At 43.4% G+C, this 13,853-nt stretch overlaps 1 protein-coding gene across 4 annotated transcripts in view; it reads right to left on the bottom strand.

Annotated features, from left to right (window-relative positions):
• The window catches only part of Kcnmb2 (potassium calcium-activated channel subfamily M regulatory beta subunit 2), a 305,376-nt gene that overhangs the window by 9,824 nt on the left and 281,699 nt on the right, over nt 1–13,853 (bottom strand). For all 4 annotated transcript variants that reach the window (XM_017590737.3, XM_063281561.1, NM_176861.2 and 1 more), the window contains 2 exons: nt 13,597–13,767; nt 10,693–10,888 (listed from right to left, as the gene is read on the bottom strand). In XM_017590737.3, the coding sequence (XP_017446226.1) occupies nt 10,693–10,888; nt 13,597–13,767 (367 nt within the window). The remainder of the gene's footprint in view (nt 1–10,692; nt 10,889–13,596; nt 13,768–13,853) is intronic.

Here is a 13,853-nt window from a genome sequence, read left to right as displayed (position 1 = left end):
AGACTCTTCCCGTGGGACCAGCTGGAGCTCCCCCTCTTTCCCCTTCAGCCCTGGGTTAGATCCAGCCTGCTGGCCTCCTGGCAGAGCAGATGAGGTACCCTGCTAACCTACACACTTCACCTCTGTCTGTTTGGTGCTAGGATCACAGATGCAGGACACCATGTCCTACTTCTTACATGAGTTCTGCCTATCAAAGTCAGGTCTTAATGCTTGTTCAGCAGGCATTTGAGTGACTGAGCCATGAGTCTTTTGAACTCTCCTGTCTATACTTTCTTTTTTTTTAAAGATTTATTTATTTTATGCATACGAGTATACTGTAGCTGACTCCAGACACACCAGAAGAGTGCATCAGATCCCATTACAGATGGTTGTGGGTCACCATGTGGTTGCTGGGAACTGAACTCAGGACCTCTGGAAGAGCAGTTAGTGCTCTTAACCTCTGAGCCATCTCCCCAACCCCTGTCTGTACTTTCTAAAGGGTATATGTTGAGGGTTTTCTCTTCAGGAGACAGCAAGGCAAAAGTCTTCAATTCCAATTCAGACCCAGTTATTTGGTGAATGCATGACGTTGGGGAAATTCATTTCCTGGACTAGTTTCATTGTTATAAAGTAAGAATGGTGTTGGTGTGCCACACAGGGATTGCTGCTCCAGCTAAATGAGTATATGTAAAGCATCAGTATTGTGCAATGCCTGGCTCGTTGTGAGCTCTTGATAAAACCTGGCTATTATTTTATGAGCAGGAGTAAGCAAGGTAATTTTTAAAGTAACATTTTAGTACGGTAGTGGGCTTGTTCTACACAGAGAGAACTTAGTTCACACTATTTTCCATTCAGTGCCTCAGCTCTATTTTCTGTTTTCTGTGACCTCCCGGAGCTGTGCTGAAGACATCACGTCACAAGGACCTTACAGCATGCAAATGTGAAGCCAAATAAAGCATGAGCAGCTACCCTGCCACTCTCTGGAGACATTTTATGAATGGATTGGGGAGGAGGGAAGAGGCTGGGGACACTACTAAGCATATGTCAGTAAAGGACAGGTCTTTGCACTGATCACAGTGTCGAGATGTGCTAGCCTCTGGAATTAGGAGACCCATAGTACTTTGAATGGGTGTCAGAATGAGCAAGAATGCTGAATATGCAGTGGTGAATAAATGGTAGTTTATAGAATGACCCATTTGAAGCAACCATCTTTCCTGTGATGAATATACATATATATGTATGTGTGTGTATGCATGTATATATATATATATATGCTGTCACAGCATGCATCAAAATGGATATAATCTTTTACTTTACTCCAAATGCTCTTTTAAATCCACCTTTAAATGAGTATGTGTTGAGAATTACTAGTATTTAGCCAGAAGTCTAACTCCCGAAGGAGTTCAGAACTCAAATGTGAAGCCTCAACCATGATGAATTAATATTCAGCTACTGTTTATGTTTATAGTGACAGTCTGGTGGCTGAGGGAACTGGAGATCCCAAACCATGTGAATCACTACTCTATCACTGTTTGTCATTCCAGTGACAACCGATTGGCCAGGGGCTGAGGGATGCACAGTCCCCTAAGTCATTCACAGCTTCTAGAGGCCACCAGTCAGCTAAGGGCTCCGCGAGAGAACGCCAGCTTATCCACTTTAGCAGCTTGAGTTAGGCTACTGTCAGGAGGCTGGGAACTGGGTTTAAAGACTAAAGACAAAAAAAGAGAAATAGAAAATTCAAAATCAAATATTTTGAATGTTTTTTCCACAGAGATGCAGACAGCTCAGTTGGTCCCTCTTGGCTTCTGTTGTCTGTGTTCTAACTCACTCAGTAGTAGCCAGAATCTCAACAGAAGCATGTCCATTTCTTGGCAACAGGGATGTGTGTTATTCTTGTGAGGTTGTGGGAAGTAACAGGAAGTGGAGGCTGACAATGAGGGTACTTTTCCTTTTTCCTTTCCTGGGAGTATTCTGAATACTCCTCATGCTCAACAGAGATGGTCAGGTAGTCTTCTAAGGTAGAGATGACCATTTTCTCAGAAGCTGTATTTCTAATTAAAAAACAGAGGCTGCCCAAGCAGAGGATAAAGAGCTGGGTTGGGGAAGCCCATCTTAGTGTTCATTGCTTTATCCTTTGGACTGTCTGTTAACTGTGGCAGGGGGCTGAGAGCCTCGGGCTTGTGTGGTACTTTTGAGAGCTCTGAAGCACTGTGGCCAAAAATTGTTGTTGAAATCACTACTTCACTGTGTGTTGGGGCTCTGAATGGAAGCTTCTGGGAGCAATGCTCTGACTGCAGGTTTGACTGCCTCTGTTTATGCAGTAACAAGGTGGTAGTCTCAAAGGACTGGTGTCCATAAGCACCTGGCAGAAGCAAATGGAAACACCAGAGAAAATGACACCAACCCAGGTTGAAAGAGACTTTTATGAATACCTGTAAGAGGCTATGGAGATGTCTCAGTAGTCAAGTGCATGTTATTGCCTTTGCAGAAGACTGGAGTTTGGTCCCTAATCCCCAAGTAATTCTACTGAGTTACAACATCCTGTAACTCAAGCTGCAAGGGATCCAGCATCCTCTTCTGGCTTCTGTTGACACTATATACCTGTGTACTCACTGCATTCTTCCCTTACATATACGTAATTTAAAACACACACACACACACACACACACACACACACACACACACCACACACACACACACCACACACACACACACACACACACACACACACACACACACACACACACATGCACGTACGCAGGCACACACGCACACATTAAAAATAACATTGAAAAAATGTTTTCTGAAAAGTAATAAACTGTTCAGATAAGTTAGACTGTATCAACACCAGAAGAAGAGGAACATGAGACTTCAGGTGTTAAAGTAATGGAAGCGGGCTTTCAAACAACCGCATTACCTTTTGTTTAAGCATTCCAAGGACAAGAGTTAGAACATTATAAAAAAACGAGAAATGATAAAAGAAGTATTCTTGATGGGTATTCTCAATGAGTATTCTATAATTGAAAATACATTTAGAGGACCGTGAAGACCATCTCCTCTGTCTGTGGTGTGGTGCGGTCATTTGTTATACCTTGACGCTAGGGGGCGCATTGAAGCTGTGGCTGTGTGAACTGTATCTTCTGATGGGCTCTGGTTTGAATGCCAATTTTTTGCCAAACAAAGAGGAGTGGACTTTATCAATGAATTTGGGATGTAGCTTTATCACGAACTGCTAGAGATTAAGGGAAAACGTATATATTGGCATAATGCTCATTTGTACGTGCATCCCATCCTTTAGATAATGGGATTGGCAAAAGTATGTGGGTCGGTCCTGGAAATGAATTTCCTGCAAGTATAGCTATCAGAAGTTGGTAGGAATAAAAGAGAACTTACAATTTTCAAAGGGATGCTTGCACTGACTACCGTTCTCAATATACTCAGCTTGTATGGGACAATTCCTACAAAGCTGGTTGCGCTGTTACTCTCTGTTCAAGAACTGGAAATATTAGACACATGGCAATTTTCCTATGCAATTATGCACTGGGAGGCCAAAGCAACAAGCAAACAGATAGGCTGAAGAAGAAGGCAGAGGAGTCGGGCCTGAACTCTTGGAGCCACAGACCAAGCGTCTCCTCCGAGTATTGGTTTAGGTTTCTTCTTGCTTGCCATTTCCACGGCTTCTACCACCGCCGTGGCCACAAATTATCAAGTTTGGTGGTATTGACCTTGGGAAGTGCCCTGCCTAATTGTGTGTGATCCACTATGGTGCTTCGTTTCTTTGCTTGTTTCTTTGTTTCCTTGTTTGTTTCTTTCTTCCTTCCTTTCTCCCCTCCTCGCCCTGACAATAGCATGCTTTCTGTTACTTCATTGTTTTGGAAGTACACTCTCAATTTCCAAACATCTTATTGGAAAAAAAAGATACTATTTGACAGGAAAGGATTTTCAACAGAGGAAGAGGAAACAAAGATTGGGAATGAGAAATGGAGACAACGGAGAGAAAAAAGAAAGAAGAGGAAGAATAAATACAGGAGGAGAGGAAGAAAACCAAGACGAGGGAGAAGATGACCTGATTCGAGCCAAAGCCCAAACCAGTAAAACAAAACAAATGAAAAAACCAGACATTGAAAAATGGTATATTGGACTGTAAGAAGAAAACGTGCAAGCCTCACCTGGAATATTTTTCATTTCTCTTCTATACTTATTTATCAGATGTAATTTGGAAAACAAAGCCAGTATGAATGTGAGGTTTGCATTTTACAAAAAATAGTTAGCTCTCTATGAAAAGAGAAACAGCAATAACAACAAAACTTGTCTTAAGATTTTATTACAGGGTCTGATAAAGGAGGGATATTTATATTTCCACCTCTCTGTGTGGACATTTTTATATACATTAATAAGCATCAGGAGTATTAAGTCAGGTGAAATTGTCCATGTACAGTGCTTAGGAGCATTCCAAATTTAGGATAGCTATTTGATAAATATTGACTTGTTTTATTATTACTATCATAGTTATCGCTAATAGTTTTATTTTCCATGTGATATCAAAATTCAAATGTTTATATTTTCTGTGTATTTGTGGAATAATTTATTCAATACTTGGTCCCCCTGTTAGAAGATATTATATAACTTCTATTTGATGGCCAGTAATTCATCAAAAGCTTTCTGTAATTTTTGTCACATAGATCCAATAAATGCAAACATAATTCTTTACAAATGGGTAATACAGCCCTTCTAAATTTTTATGATAAAACACATTTCAAGTTATTACTTATAGTCATTCATCATGTTTGTAGAATTTTACACATTTATGGGAAAATGAGTTTATGTGAGAATGGTAAAATTAAAAAATAAAAATATAGTAAGAAAAATTGAGGATTAGTAGACTAGACAGACAGTAAACTTTTCAGAGTTGAGGATAGAAGTGCCGAGGGGGGTAAATGCTGAATGAAGAGAGGCAACGGAAAATGAGAGAAATAAAGAGAAGAAGGAACAGACCAGATGTGGTGAGAGAGCCCACCCTCCCACCAATGGAGTCCCAGGAGGGCAAGACACTGTGTAATGAGAGACTTTCTACCATTAGAAACAGATTTCTAACATATAAAACAGAAAGTTTTATAGGGAGGGGAAGTACTTTGTGAATGCTTAGAAGTCTGAGTGAGGATAGCTCACACCTCAGCTTGTGATAAACCATCGAGGAATCAAAGGAGGTTACCTTCAAACGGGCTGGATTGCCATTTAGATGCAGCAGTGAAACCGGGGCTGGGTGCTGGACAGCATCGCTGTTCACTGAGAGACAGGGGCCAGAGGAGAGGCTAACCTAGAGCTGTGTGCCCAGTGGATGCATCCTTCAAGAATCAAAGCTAGATAGAAATGCTTTCAGGAAAACACAGATGGAGGAAATTTCCCGTGTCAGCCCCTGCTCTGGCATCATCTCTAATGAAGGGCTGTTTTTCAGACTGTGGGAAAAATGGCTGCAGATGGAAGAGAGGAAAAGACCGAACACAGTGACCAGGCAGAGTTGCGGGCCTGTGCGAGTTAATGTTTAGTGCACATGACAAGGTCAGTCTGTGCTGTGCCTAAGTTTATGTAAACAGAGTGGTGGCCTGTGGAAGTTAGTATTTATTGCACACTACAATGACAGTCTGTGCTAACATCTACTTAGAATGGTGATCATTGTTGGGTTTTATACAAAGATAAAGAGAGAAGGAATGTGTCTGGTGGCTGTGTAGTCAGGTATGGGGGAAGGGAGTATCTCTGAGGGCCATGCTGAGGCATTCCTTCCCCATGAGGGACATGCCACAGGGCGGTATAGTATAGAATAGAGTTTATCTAGGGCATAGGGAGGGGAGTTGGGAGGTAGTAGAGACAGAGTAAGGTAGGGGTGGGGGGGGGAGAGAGAGAGAGAGAGAGAGAGAGAGAGAGAGAGAGAGAGAGAGAGAGAGGCCTACTATGAGTACACGGAGAGAGAGGGGGAAGGCAATGGAGAGAGAGGAGGAAGGAAGGAGAGGACAGAGTGAGAGCAAGAGAGCAAGAGAGTGAGGAGGGGGCAAGCAGCCCCTTCTATAGTGAGTCAGGCAAATCTGGCTATTGTCAGGTAACTGTGGGGCAGAACTTAGATAAAATGCTAACAGTCACAACATGCAAATGGGCTCAAAACTGCCACAGTAATCTTCAGGCTAGATATTAACATTGCGGGAACACATCAGTTTCCAGGAGCAGAAGGTGGGTCCTGCAGGTGACCTGCTGAAGAAGGGTAGGCTTTCCCAAAATAGATGAGCCAGTTGCTATTCTTACACAAATACCTAAAAAGAAAGCAAAACAAAAAACAAAAATAAAGAGACCCACTAACTTGACCCCTACATAAAGATCAATGTCAGGAAGGCTGGTTGTGTATCAGGAAAACAGTAATGCATAGGAAAATGACTTTGAGGCCTTCATGGCTACATTAAAAATGTAATAAACCGAACAACAAAAGCATTAAACAAAAAGGAAAGAAAAAGCAAGGCGCCATCACAGTAAACTGGAAATGTTTTCCGAACAAAGATACTCAAGGAAGGAGGGGAGAGGCATAGCCATATAACTTTTGTTGTTTGGGTCAGGTTCTCAGTATGTTGCCTAGGCTGGTCTTAAGCTCCTGGGTTCAAATGGTCCTGTCTCTTGGGTCTTTTGAATAGCTGGGGCTGTAGGCACTGCTTCCTTGTCTACATATTTAAACAAGCTCTGCAAGGGATATGGGAAATAAACAAGACACTGAAAGAAACAAGGGACTGAAGGGAAGAGGCTATTTAATGACAGGTACTTGAGAGGCCATCAAAACCAGGAGATGTCACACATGAGCTGTAAATCGTCACCAGCAGAGCATTTGGAACACGAGATCTTCCATCAGTATGTTCTTGGTCCAGGCACAGTGGAGAAGTCACGCCATTGTTCATTAAGCTTTAAGATATACCTGTGTTATGCTTTGTATGACCCAGATAGTTCACCTTCAGATGTATGCCTGATGGAAGCGTGTGGGCTTGTGGCCTTGATACTGAGAGTTATATGTGATAGCCTGGAGTTATAGAAAACTCAATGTCTGTCTACAGTGGAAAGCCTAGGCTGGCATTCCAAATGCAATGAGAGGAAAAGGAATGAACTGCATCACAGTGGAATGAGAACGGCACCCCGACGGAACACCAACTGCTCTGTGAAGGAAGCCAGACACCAAAACATTCTGTGTGATTCTTTATGCACAGTGGCTTACCTTCAAGCAAAGCAAAAGTGTTTCCTGGTGTGTGTTAAACACTGCAGTGATTAAAAACCACCAAGGAAAATACAGAAGCATTGCCATAGTGGCTAGGGTGGGGTTACCCAGCCTGGAGCAGAGCCTGAGGTTGTTGGGAGGGTTGGAAAGGGTGTTTGCAGGAAAGAGAAACTGTTATTTTGTTACTGTTTGGTGCTTACAGGGGAGCTCTTGGTAATAAATATGTGAGCTATACCTTCACATGTTTCTGTAGAGGGTCATGACTCACATTTAGAAACAAGGTAATGGGTCAAAGAAACCAAATGGGGCCCATGACCACACTGAGTGCCGACAGGATCCTGATCCTAAATATGTTCCTGTGATTTATGATGGGAACTGCAGTGCCTGTTTGTCACCTAAAAAACACACCAGAGCCAAAGCCGTACGATGTCGAGATGAGGAAGGGGAAGAGTCCTTCCTGTCTGATTCCCCTCAGGTTCTGTGATTCTCCAGTTCCTTGGAGAGCTGAAGAGTTTATTCGCTTCCACCCGTACAAGTCAGCTTTGATTTAAGAATCTGACGTATGGGGAGATCTTGGAAAGCAGACAGCTGACAAGGGGCTAAGCTTTATAAGTTTAGAGAGCTGGGTCAGGGCTGCTCTTGTTTCTGCCTACTACAAATGAAAGAACCTCAGAAGCAACATTGTCAAGGAACATTCCTTGATGTATCCATTCAGGAGAGTCCTCAGAGATATTTTCAAGAATTCATTCGAGTTATTGTGACCAAAATACAAGATGGGCTTTCTTCCTTTGTGGCTATACCCTTTGCTGTCCATGTGCTGGTGCTGAACTGTTGAAGTAAATATTAAAAAAAACAAAAACAAAAACAAAACAAAACAAAACTGGTAACGTTTTATCCCACGCTAGCACCAGCACCCGTGGGGCCCCATGGCACTGCGGGGTACTTTTATCTCATTGGCTCCACACTGCCCTCAAGGTACTCTCTGACCCAGGCTGTCCACTGGCTGTTCCAGCGTGGCACCTTGCCACTCTTGTCCCTGGAGTTAGTTCTGGCACGTGTGGGGCCATATGGAATTAATTAACAATAATTTATCTCTAGTTAGTATCTCTCCTAATGGCTCTCTGTTAGCTGCAAACTCTCTGGTTCCAGCTACCCCATAAAATCAGGGCCCTAGAAGTATAGCATGGGCTGGCCTATTGCAGCTCCCTTCCATGGACTCTGCTCACATTCTCAGCAACCACTCCCTTGGTAGTTGAGGTATAAACTCCCAACTACCCGGTGAAAGATAATACAATAAACTGCAATTTCTCAATCAGATTTCTATGTTAAATTCTCAACCCACATTACCTACACACAATAAACTCACAACCAATTGATAAAGGTATAAATCACCCACCTAGATAAAATAAATTGACCTATAGAAATCTATCCCTTAAGAAATATTCATAACAATCTGAGTCTATGCAGGGTACATTGCGGGGATCATTTATATTGGCCTCCATCTTGCTTACCTTTCTCTCTGCCTCTCCCTTTCCTTCTAAAACCCCTGTTCCCGCCTCTCTTCCTTCTTGTCCAATGATAGTCCTCATTTTTTGTGTGTCTGTCTTCATCTGCATAACAATATCAACCTACCCTGAACCTCCAGGCTTCTGCAACCCTTGATGACTATGAACTGTCATTGATGAGATGACCATTGCAATGAGAAATTTTACAAGAAAGATTAGAGTCCAGGAGGCTTGCTTCCTGGAAATAAACAGTAATGTGCTATTGGAGGCTAAAGTCAGCTTGTCTTGGCTTATTGAAGAATATTCTGGACATCTAAGCTGCTACAATAAAACTCAAACCCAATACACATATATCTTGAAATTGATAATGGCAGATTGGTTCAACTAAAACACAATTGGCCATCCAATTCCTTCATAGGCCTTATAAATGTTAATATTTTTGACCTTGCAATAGAGTTTTGGCTTGCCCGTTGTCTTTATTAGGGTTCCTATTGCTGTAATGAAACACTGTGACCAAAAGCAAGTAGGGGAGGAAAGCTTTCTCTAGCTTATGCATCCACATTGTAGTCCATCACTGAAGGAAGTTAGAACAGGAACTCAAACAGGGCAGGATCCTGGAGGCTGTAGCTGATGCAGAGGCCATGGAGGGGTGCTACACACTGGCTTGCTCAGCCTGCTTTCTTATAGGACCCGGAACCATCTTCCCAGGGGTGGAACCACACACAATGGGATGGGTTGTCCTCCATAAATCACTGATTTAAAAAATGCCCTACAGGCTTGCTTGCAGCCTGATCTTATGAAGGCATTTTCTTGATTGAGGCTCCCCCGACCCCTCAGATAACATTAGCTTGTATCAAGCTGATGTAAACTAGCCAGCACATCTGGCACTTGCTTAGTAGCTCAGGTATGCCTCCAGCTTGGGCAATTCTTTTGTTTTAGCTTCTTTGAATGTGGGAACTACAGGCTTGAAACCACCATGCCCTTCATCGAAATACATTTTAGGTGTAGCTTCACTCTAGTGCACATTTATTAAGCACCTACCATGTAGACTTTAATATATTAGTGTGATGGTTTGCATGAGAAACATCTCCCACAGGCTCAGGCATTTGAATGCTTGGCGCCCCAGTTGAAGGCATTGCTTGGGAAGATTATGAGGAGGTAGAGCCTAGGTGGAGAAACTGTTGCTGGGGGCAGGCCTTGGAGCCTCATCTCCTTTTCCCTTCCCTTTCTTGTGGAGGTTGTGGTTAAAGACATGGCTTCTCAGCTCCTGCTTCTGCTGCCATGCTTCCCTGCCATAAACCCCGACCTCCTTAAGTTGTCCTGGGTCACGGCATTTTGTCATAACAACAGTGAAGTGGTTAATATGGACAGTATTATAATAAATTAGGACTTTATGATTATAACATATAAAGAAAAAAGGTACATACACACACACACACACACACACACACACACACACACACCCCAGACACACAGACACACTGTCACCACAGGTTCAATTTCTCAGTACAACATACTCTATTCTAATCCTTATAATAATGGTTTTGCAAGTGGCTATTATTTTCCTTCTGGTTAAAAGATCAGGGAGGTCAAGTTGCATGCCCAAGGTCACACAACTAAGTGTGGAAAAGCAAAGTTCTGTTTTACCCCATGTCTCCCAAGTCATATAATGCACATCTGTTATTAAATTCTGTGCTTGTTTTGACAGACTTAGGTTCTTTATGTGTAAATATCCCCCCAAACAGAAAACACAGGTAAACCTGTTGTACCACAAAATGAATAGCTTGTCTGTGACTGTATAAGAAACAAGTATTTCCCTGGACAGATCCAGAGAGTGAGTTCTGTGAATGGAGCAGGCAGGGCCTACTTCCTTGTGTGTTGAAATACTCGAAAAGGGGAAAGTCAGGGACAGAGGGAAGGTGGGCTGTTCTGCAGGCACCCGGGTGAGGTGAGGCAAGCTCCTACCTTTTGATTGATCTTCATGGTCTCTTCTGTGTGGTAGAGGAGGAGCTTCTCCCCAGAAGATGTCAGGTTCACGTATACCTGCAGGCAAGGGTACTGAGAGAGCTTCCAGCAGTCAGGCCCACAGCTGAAGGAACAGTTAAATGTTTCTGTGATTGACACATTCAGCAGGGCACACTGGGCTTCTTCTGTCCATACACTGCAGAGAAGGGGCAAGAATAAGCATGGGGCTACAGAGCAGTTACCTGATTGCTGAACTGTGGGGGCCTCCCCCAAAATCTACAGGTCTGTGTAAAGTTTATAGCTTTGAACATACCAGCTTTAGGCATCCTGTGACAGCACAGGCTTTGGTGCCTGAGAACCTTCTTGGTGACATCTACTGTATAGACTATTCACTGATATTTTAAGAGGTTATTTTCTTCTTATTCAATTCACCGGTAAGCATAATGCATGCTTTAGTTTTAGTTTTCATTTCATGAGACAGGGTCTCACTATGTGAGCTAGAATGGCCTCAGAATGGCTCTGTGGCCTGGGCTACCTTCAAAGTGGTAATTCTGTTGTCTCAGCCTCCTGTTGGGATGGGATGACCCGTGTGCATCATCCACCTTGCATAACCTCCACTCTGTATTTCTGCAAGGCAGAGCTTCATGTTCAGTCCCCTCAGCCCAAACTCCACCCCAACCTAGGTGGAAACGTCTTTGTTAAGAGAAGGGCTGGGGAAAGGTGGCAAAAAGGCAGAGTAGCTGGGGGTTGGACTTGACAAGATAGAAGGAGAGGAATAAGGTCATTCTAACATGGGAAGTAAGATAATGGCAGCCTTTTGAAGATGTCAAGAGCAATGGCTAATTATATCCTTTCTCCCTAACTGGCGATTTACATAAATTATTTCCTTTCATCTTCTCAATAACCTTATATGTTGGTTATTAATCCCTTTGAAAGGTGAGTGAGTTGAGGGTCACAGAAATCAGGGGATGTAGTAGTCAAGAACACAAGGTTGGCATGTGATGGAAACAGAGGCTTTACTCAGTCTAGTAGGTCTCTGAGGTTGGGCTTCATTCTGTCGAGGTGTACCTTCCCAGGAAACCAGCAGAAGGTAAAGCCTTTTGTGCAGACAATGGGGTCAATCAGACTGCCCCGAGCCATGCCAACCAGAAAGATTCCAGCTAACCATTGCTCAAATTTTATTTTACAATAACTTTCGTTTTGTGATCAAGTTGAGCATTTGTAATTAGGGAGCAACACACTAGCAATCGATGCTTTGCCTCTAGGTATAAGCTGTACGCAGTAAGCAGAAAACCCGTGTTCACGAGGAGTAACAACCTCACCCTTTTGCTGGACACGCATGGATAGCTGTTGTACTTTTCGTGTGCTAGATGCAGGCTACCTGACCCAGTCTCCTCTGCTAAGCAGATTGAATTTTTTGGAACCTAGATGGTCAGAAATTGTTTTTACTGTTAGGCAGTGAGGGTGGACATCTTAGATCATTCTAAGCAGGTTTGAGAATCTGAAAGAGGCTTTGGACTCAGCAAACCCTTGGGGCCTGAGCCACCAGCACTTTCATTGTGGAAGGGAGTACAGCTGAAGTCCATCAGAGACAGAGCAGACCAGCCAGAATCTGAGAGAGAAGCAAATTGCTACATTTCAACTCGACTTAGCTTCTAAAATGAAAGCATTAATTTAGCTGTAGAAACGAGCGCCACAAAGTGGTTTTCTTTTTCTCTTGGATTGAAACCTCCCACTTTCATATGAAAGGGACTTATTTCTCCAAGCCCAACCATTGGCAGATGTGCGTAGCTTCAGGATTCGGTGTCTGAGTGGCAGTGAGGGAGGGACACTGCAAGTGGCCCTCAGATCACTTATGCAGAAGAGATGCTTTTAGTCATCACCTAGTGCCTCTGGCCCTCCTCGGTAAACCCCTGGTGAACATTGAAATGAAAAGGATTCAAAAGCCTGTTACACTAAGAGGTTCCTATCAGCCTTTCTCAGGGTTTACAACACATTAGAAGCACTTCAAGAGTTTCAGAATACTGAGTACTGGATCTGGCCTCAAACCAACTAATTCTGATTTCTTTTGCTTGGGCATACGAGAGTCCAAGGGCGATAGAGAAGTAGGATGGATGGAAAGGCAGTGGCAGACATAGAGAATACCAAGAATCAGGACACTCAAGTTCATGGGATGTGGCTTTGAAATCTCAACTGCCATGAGTTTGTGCTGTGTCCCACAGAGTGGTGTGACTTCGTGTGTGTGTGCGCACTTGTGCGTAGGTGCATTTGCATGCATGTGTGCATGTTCAGGTTTATATACATGTGTGTGCATGTGTGTGCAGGTACACTTTTATGCATACATAAGTTTTTACACGTGTGAACAGGTGCATGTGTATGGGGATGTGTACATGTTTATGTGAGTATGTTTCTCTGTGTGTTTGTTGAGGTCAGAAGATCATCTCAGATGTCATCTACATTACTCTTTTTGAGACAGGGTTTCTTCATGGCCTGGGCTTCCACAGTTAGGCTAGACTTGCTGGCCAGTGAGCTCTAGAGACTGTCTGTCTCCACATCTTCAGTGCTGGCATTACAAGTGCACCATGTCTGGGCTTATGTGTAGTCTAGGTTTGGAACTCAGGTTCTCATGATAGCACAGCAACCTCCTTATGGAGAGTCACCTCCCCAGTCCCTGTGTCATATTGCTAAGGAGTCAGTATCTCTCTCTGCATTGATGAGTTGATCTATTCTCACCTCATGGAATAATTGTGAAAAAGAAACAAGCCGTCTATGAAAACTGTCCAGGTCAAAATAGACCGCATACCAGGTGCCTCTTAAAGTTTGGAGGAAAGGCCAGAAAGATGGCTACAGGTTGAACGGGGGAGGAGAGAAGGGGAGGGATATTCCAGGTGTCCCCGGCATTACCTCTGCATGTACGAGCGCAGCAGTGTGATTCCCAGTAGGAAGTACATCATGATGGAGCACACCATCATGGCCAGTCCAAGCAGGATGGCCCGGTCCTCCCCAGCCTTCAGAGCTGTCACAGTTTTCCTTTTGTCCAGGAGGTCATGGTCCCTGATTTTCTGGTAGATATTTCTGAAGTTGAAAACAATACAGTCTTAGATGGGACTCACAGTTAGACTGCATGTCCCTCGAGTGTAGCTCTATTTCTGCCTGTGCCT

This window comes from Rattus norvegicus, chromosome 2, assembly GCF_036323735.1.
Source record: "Rattus norvegicus strain BN/NHsdMcwi chromosome 2, GRCr8, whole genome shotgun sequence".
NCBI lineage: Eukaryota > Metazoa > Chordata > Mammalia > Rodentia > Muridae > Rattus > Rattus norvegicus.
The sequence above is the reverse complement of the archived record's forward strand: the minus strand, read 5'-3'. Positions and strand labels throughout refer to the sequence as shown.